The 7,024-nt window shown below is 41.8% G+C and overlaps 1 protein-coding gene across 1 annotated transcript in view; it reads right to left on the reverse strand.

Moving 5' to 3' along the window:
• PHKA2 (phosphorylase kinase, alpha 2 (liver)) overlaps window positions 1–6,060 on the reverse strand; it is a 37,699-nt gene extending 31,639 nt beyond the window's left edge. Inside the window, exons 1-7 of the mRNA XM_009884745.1 lie at window positions 5,908–6,060; window positions 5,232–5,279; window positions 4,576–4,744; window positions 3,372–3,454; window positions 2,693–2,773; window positions 479–577; window positions 8–154 (exon numbers count right to left, since the gene is read on the reverse strand). Of these exons, the coding sequence (XP_009883047.1) occupies window positions 8–154; window positions 479–577; window positions 2,693–2,773; window positions 3,372–3,454; window positions 4,576–4,744; window positions 5,232–5,279; window positions 5,908–5,970 (690 nt within the window). The 5' untranslated portion in view covers window positions 5,971–6,060. The remainder of the gene's footprint in view (window positions 1–7; window positions 155–478; window positions 578–2,692; window positions 2,774–3,371; window positions 3,455–4,575; window positions 4,745–5,231; window positions 5,280–5,907) is intronic.
• Window positions 6,061–7,024: the final 964 nt, after the last annotated feature.

Genomic DNA, 7,024 nt, shown 5'->3' on the forward strand with positions numbered 1-7,024 from the left:
TCCTTACCTGCAATTTGGATATGATTTCACTCTTGGTCTCATTAACAAGGTTTAGATCCTCCACTGCAAAAGCCGGGTAAGAAATAACAGAGAGAAGGCCAGCATCTATCTCCTTTGATGTGGATGCCCTTGGCAACATGGAGTATAGAATAGACTGAGCAAAACAGGAACAGAAGAGAAGGATGTAAACAATTTACCTACTTCAAAGGACTACGTCAAGTGCAATATGGAATAGACTATACTATTTGCAAACTGACAGAGAACTCACTGCATAATTATTTTTTACTGAGTTAGTATGAGACTGTTTCACACCACTCACTTTCACATGATCTACTAGAAACAGTGTGAACAGCCCAGTCTGAAGCCATACTTACTATGTTAAGTCCTTGGTTCAGTTAATCAACATTTCATTTAAAAATCAAAAGGGAGAGGGTGGTGGGTTTTCCCCTAGCAAAGGAAACAGAAGACTAAGTATTACCTGACAATGTTCTACTTCGTCAGGAAGAACGTGAATCACTGATTTGTGTCCTCCATGAGCTCCAAAAAGATCTAGTTCATCAATTGCTTCCAAAGCAGCCTTCAAAAAAATCCAAACAACCCAAAACCATTAAATACCTTTTAAGCCAAGTGTACACCCTAGCACCTGTGCTTATCCTTTGAAGGAAATCATGTAAGACAGAAGTTTGCTTCACAGACATTTTTTTTCACCTTTTAAAGGGAAGCTTGGCAGCATTTTAGAAAAAGTAAGTATTTCTGTCTTTCTGCTAGTAGGATACAGGACTGATGTGCTGGTGGCCCTTATTACAATTTAAAGATAATGCAAAGCAATAGGGAGCAGGGTTTCCGCTGAAATAATATCTAAAGTACTTAGTAATAAACGCTTCTCCTGTACTATATTCCAGAATAACTCCCACGTTCAGTGGCCTTTCAGTCCTCCTGCCTGAAGGGCTGTTCTAAGAGGAAGGCTTCTTCAAGGTGCCCCTGAATCAGCAGAGGCCAGTGCCCGGAGAGCATCGCCATCTCTCTGATACTGTCACTTCCCGACGGAAAGAGAATGAGACATCTGCTCTCTCCACAAGCAAGTGAGGCACAGCACGCTCCATGTCAACACATGAATCCCCACATCTCATACCTCTTGGCCATAACACATTTGCCCGGTGAAGACACTAGCAGCCCAACCACCGACTCCGTCTGGGCACTCCTACTTTAATGTAGCGGGCTACAAAACCTGGCTTTGAAGAAGCAGGGTGTGCAGCAGTGCACAAGGAATGCAGCAGGAAGAGAGGAAGGACCAGACAGCCAGAGCCAAGCCATTAGAGCCTTCCTCTACAACGTATATCCACAGGGTTGTGGTAGCACTGAGTGTTGCTCCATGCCCATTTTTGTCCTGCAGCTTCACGGTAATGTCAGTCTCTGACAAAGGAAGGATCGTACAGCGTAGCTTGCCTTATCTCTCTGCAGAGGGGTAAGAGTATTTTTCTTGTTCCATCACAAACATGGGTTTACTGGCTCTGCAGAGCTCCTCTCTCTAGCTAAGTGCTAGAACAGCAGATGTTCCTGAGAGCAGCAGAAAGCCCCGTTACGGAATTGATAGCTGGGACCATGGGCAGTCTTAATGGTGCAGTAAAAGCACTGAAATCCACAGCTTGGGCTGTACTGCCGCCACAGATAGCCATGCAAAGCAGGCAGCAGAGAGAAATGTTAAGAGGAAGAATTTCTGAGGCAGATTAAAAAAAAAAAAAGGCATTTATCTCACCCTCTGCAGCAGGGCCTCCAGTGTGCCCCCTGAGACCCCACCCTGAACAGCACTTTTATTGAACTCAGTGCCACAAAGAAGCAAAGCTGTGCAGCAAGTCCTGCAGATCATCCTGACATCAACGTGCTCAGAAGTCATGCAGAGACCACAGCAACCCAGGCCATACTGTTCAGCACAAAAAAGATCGTACTGGACATCTAAGGAACAACCTACTCTATGGACGCTGCCCCATGGCTATTTGACTGAACTGTAGCCAAGACCAGCAGTTTCCCCCTCCTGCAGTCACACAAGATCTTGGTAACTAATAAATCCTGATAAAATGCAACTACACCTTTGACCTTAATGGTATCTGGCTTCTATCAGTTCCCCAGACACCACGTAAAAATGTAGTTGGCAATTACACATTTACATTTATGGCCTTCTGAGCTTCATTTAGTATCTCCGTGACCTTGTGCTACGGTGGAAGCAGAAATACCCACTTTCTGTTAAGTACATCTTTACTCATTTTTCTCTCTAAATTATTTGTGAATAATTTCTTAGACTGATATTCTGCTGTTTTCCAGAATTTACATCTGACTTAATCTTACCATGAAAACATCACATATATTCTGGGGCTGAAGAATTAAGAAAGGAGGACAGAAAACCAGAGGCCATGTTACGAGCCTGCACCTCACCGAATCTATCAGATTCATGCCTCAATGAATCTGGTACCCTCCTTGCAATCCCTGGAACAACTGTGCTGAGGTCCATCAATGAAAGTCATAACCACAGTGATTTTACTGAAAAATACTCACTCACACCCAAACAAAAATTCTTATACAATCAGTTAACTATCGCAGTGGCCAAGAAGATTATGCAAAGGAAGCCATCAGGTTTGTCAGAGCCCTTCAACATGACAGAACAGCCACAAAGAAGGTGTCAGGAAGACATTCTCACTTTGGCCATCCCTACGGAGCTCGCGTTCAATTCAGGGATGCCCTGGTTTGTCTTATCACCACGTTCCCAAATTCCATAATCCTGCAACAACAACATCATCAAGAAATAACTGGCATGATTATATACAATGTTCTCCCCCATCGCCCCAAAACAAAACCAAACCACTGCATGAAATTCGTTTACCTGCCTTAATTAAAAAAAAAAAAAAAAAAAAAGGCTCGAGTCTCCAAAGAGCCCCTCCTCATGTTTAAAGAGCAGCACATAAAAATATACCCCAGCAAGATCAGGTCTACAGTCATGAATCACTGTTTTCAAATAACAGACACAGCTCTTTGTCCTTCCTCCTGTGCCCCTTCATCTCATCACTTTCCAAAAAGCTTGTTAACACTTTGCTCTTTTTAGAAAGGCTCTTAAGATTTTAGTGAGACATCAGAAAATATTATTAATTATCAATACAGAAAAACTACTATTATGATAGAAAAAGTATACCTCCCCCAGGTAGCAGTAAATCTTCCACAGCCCTCCCACTATCTCCAAAGATGCTGTTCACAACGTAAAGTACTGACAGGTTCTGGTATCTTCTGATGGAAAAAGAAGTCCATATTTTCCTTCTCCATCAATAATTTTCCACCCACATCTGAGTAGTGTTCAGGTGATTTACATATTAATAACTACTTACAGCAACTTTGTAGGCAGCTTCTATATAAAAAACAAGATTCTGAATAAAGGCAACTTCATCGAGGGTGAAGATAATACGTAACCCTGATTAAAAGAAGGGAAGAGAGTAATTATGCTCTATCAGAACTGAAATATTTACTCTTCAGTGAGTTTCATGCTTTTGTTTATTTGCTACCAACTACTGCCTACTGAAATCAATGGAAAAATTTGTGCTAATTTCAAAAGATCAGGCAGCAAGCCTCAATACTTCCTGAAAAACTTGCAAATGCCACCAATACATACTGTTTCAAAGACCAACCAAAAAACACCTGTGGGAGGGTGGCATTCAGACACAGGGGGTACAAAGCAGAGACATCTGAGCCAGCTCTGGCTCTCGAGAGCAGTGCATCCCAATTCCCCTCCACCCACTTAGTGCTCCATCGAGGGACCACCAGAACAACCAGGCACCCGCTCTGCAGGGGTCAATTGCAAGGGGCTGAGGGAAGAAAAGCACATAAGGAAACAAATCCTTATCCTCACAGGTGGAGTACAGTTCAGAAGAGTGCAAGATAAAACAGTGCCAGCAAGAAGAGGAACACAGACAGCACTAGTGGCACCTGACTCAATGTCATCACTCTCTGAAGCAACCTGGTTGTCCAGTAGGACATCCTATGTAGTCTTCAAACATGAAACTCTTCTCTGAAATGAGTCTGAATATCTGATTGGCATGGTTTCAGAGTGATGGCATTTGTCTTCCCAAGTAACCATTATATGTGAGAGAGCCCTGCTCTCCTGGAGATGGCTGAACACCTGCCTGCCCATGGGAAGCAGTGAACCAATTTCTCATTTTGCTTTGCTTGTGTGCATGGCTTTTGCTCTACCTATTAAAGTGTCTTTATATCAAACCATGAGTTTTTTCTCACTTTTATTCTTCTGATTCTCTCCCCTGGGGGAGTGAGAGAGCAGCTGCATGGTTCTAGTTGCTGGCTGGTGTTAAACCACCACCCTCATGTATTTGTATGCCAACAAACTTAAAGAGAATGGACACTGCCAGTTACTATGAACAGGAAATCCTAACTAAGTCATATCTCTTTTCCAGAGCAATATTACTTTCTTCTGAGTAATAATTATGTAAAGGTTTTTGAAGCTAGTTATACTTTTTTTCCTTTTTAAATAAAAGCTAGAACACAAAAAGACTGCAACAATAGTCAGTAACTTCCGCTTACCTGACGCAGTCATCTGTGCCAAGAAGAGGAGGTAAAGGGAAGTTGCATCCACTTGTAGATGCCCCCACTGGTCGTCCCCAACCACCGTGGCACAAGTTGCAGAGTTATACTTGGCATGTAGGCAGTCTTTGGTACTCTGCGTGCGTTTGAACTTCTCTACCTTATCTACCTAAAAAACAACACAAATCTCAAATCTGAAACATTCTGGAAGAAATTTTCCAAACTATTTCAAAATGAACAACTTCTCTGAGGCGAGGAGAAACTTGAGGTCCTAATTTCTGTTCCCTCACTTCAGTGCCTTTTGATTGATCAGAGTGCTTAAACACAAGTCTAACACTAAGCTCCAACTAAATCCATGTCTCTTTGGGAAAGAATAAGTTACAATTACCTTCTGGAGTTCAGATCTTAGTTACAGGTATGCATCTTGGTGAAAATCAGTTTGCAAACGCAAAACTGTCATTTGCTACAAGCATAATCTCAAAAAGGTGCAAGTAAGATCAGAGTTTTGCTCAAGAGTTTTAAAAAGATTCCCCACACCACCATTTACACACATGCAAAAAAATCAGTCTACAGAAAAAACACAGGAAACACATGCTTTGGATGAAATGCTTTGTAAATACAACACATACTAATTCAACTCACACCTATGACATTACCTGTCTCATCATGCACTGTAAGAGTCCCCGCATCAGCTTCACAACATTCTGCAGGAACAAAACAGACCAGTGACACCCTCACAGGGCCTCATCAGCTCTTACAAACAACATTTAAAAGTGACAAAGTTCACCCCCCCTACTAACCTCCTGCCAAAGGTAAACAAATGTGTATTTGGCTGAAATGCTTTACATGGGTTTGTTTTGTGTTTTTTTTTTTTTAATATATTGGTTGATTTTTCCTCCCACATCCCTATCTAGGAGAACAAATCTTTTCCCAAAGGCCCTCTCCGAACAGTGAAGCAATTCTCTGTGGTCCTTCCACCCAGCTAAAGAAGTAAGAGGAATGATATGTCCTGTAAGAATAATAATAATGTCGACAATCGGCCAATCAATAGAAGTTTGACTCCAACATGTTTTTGTTTTGTTTATACTTTAATTCAGGTGTTAGCCTCTCTGCCACCCAGTTCTCCAAATCCTGCTTGCCGGAATGCTGCCAGGAACACTGCACACCACACACTGCATTGATGCTGCTGTCAGAGGCACAAGACAGGTACTCCAAGCTAGGAAAACCCTGCCAGATCCTAGACACCGCAGCAATGTGAACGCACCATTCAAAACCACTACCGCATGACAAAAAGCGAACAGTATAACTGGTTTATGCCGAACTTGGACATACCTGCTCGAGCTCATAGGCTTTGGCCTTATCCTCATCACGGTCTGCATTCTTCCGATAAGCCATGCCCAGACCCCACACAGCCAGGATGCTGTAGACATTGTCGCGTACCCAAGCATCTTTATGGTCTGTACCAGCTGAAAGCAGCCCTGTCACTGGATTCTAACCACAGAAGAAGGGATAAAGAACAAACATTACTACCTGAAATCCCACCTGTTAAGAAGCACCAGTTCTTCCCGTACCAAAGGGTAAAAAAACAAAAGAGGGAGACAAAGACAATTTCACACTGATTACACGCTCTGGTTGCTCACGTTTTCAGAACAGAAGTGAGGTCCCATCTTTCCTTCCCAAACTTGCACGAGAAATTTATTTGAACACTTCAGGATATAAGAGGCCAGCTGGGTATACTCATCCACAAAGGATTATTAGCTAAGTCACTGAGTGAAATTTGAAATACACTGAGGAAATAGGAATTTAAAATTTTACATATTTGTGAGGAAAAGAGGGTACTGAGTTAACATTAGAAATTGAGTCTGGGATCTGTTCTTCTCTATGCAACTGGTCTGTGGCATAATCTTGAGGAAATAAAAAAACACTACTTCCCTTCTAGGAAATTAATGAAGTATTTCTATTTATTTACCTGCTTGGTTTATGACAGCTAAAGAATGAGTGCACGCAAAGCCTTTTTATATCCGCCTTTGGAAAACGTATAGAAAGAGAAATTCTGGTGGTGTTGAAAAGTAGCAACGTCTGAAAACCAGCACACTGAGTAGTCTCCTGTGTCCCAAATATGCCATTACATTTTTAATAGCATCATTAATTCCCATCACTTCATTATCATTAAATTTTTAAGGCTGTCTTTCTCAGCTGTATGTTCTTCCCTAACAAAAAAATGAGGTAGAAAGGCAAAAGGTCGATAGAGCTTTCAATCAAGTCAAGCCTTCACAGCAAATTTCAGCGAATGAAGACCAGTTGCCAGGGCTGGTGTGACAAGGGGCAAAGATTACAATAATAAAGATAAGTAAAATTAAAAAGAATACATACACCAATTTTTCATTTGTGCCACACACCAGTTCACTCAACTGCTTCTGTAGCTAATTTGAAGAAAGAAATTTTGAGG

This window comes from Charadrius vociferus, unplaced genomic scaffold (genome assembly GCF_000708025.1).
Source record: "Charadrius vociferus isolate BGI_N301 unplaced genomic scaffold, ASM70802v2 scaffold200, whole genome shotgun sequence".
Classification (NCBI taxonomy): Eukaryota; Metazoa; Chordata; class Aves; order Charadriiformes; family Charadriidae; genus Charadrius; species Charadrius vociferus.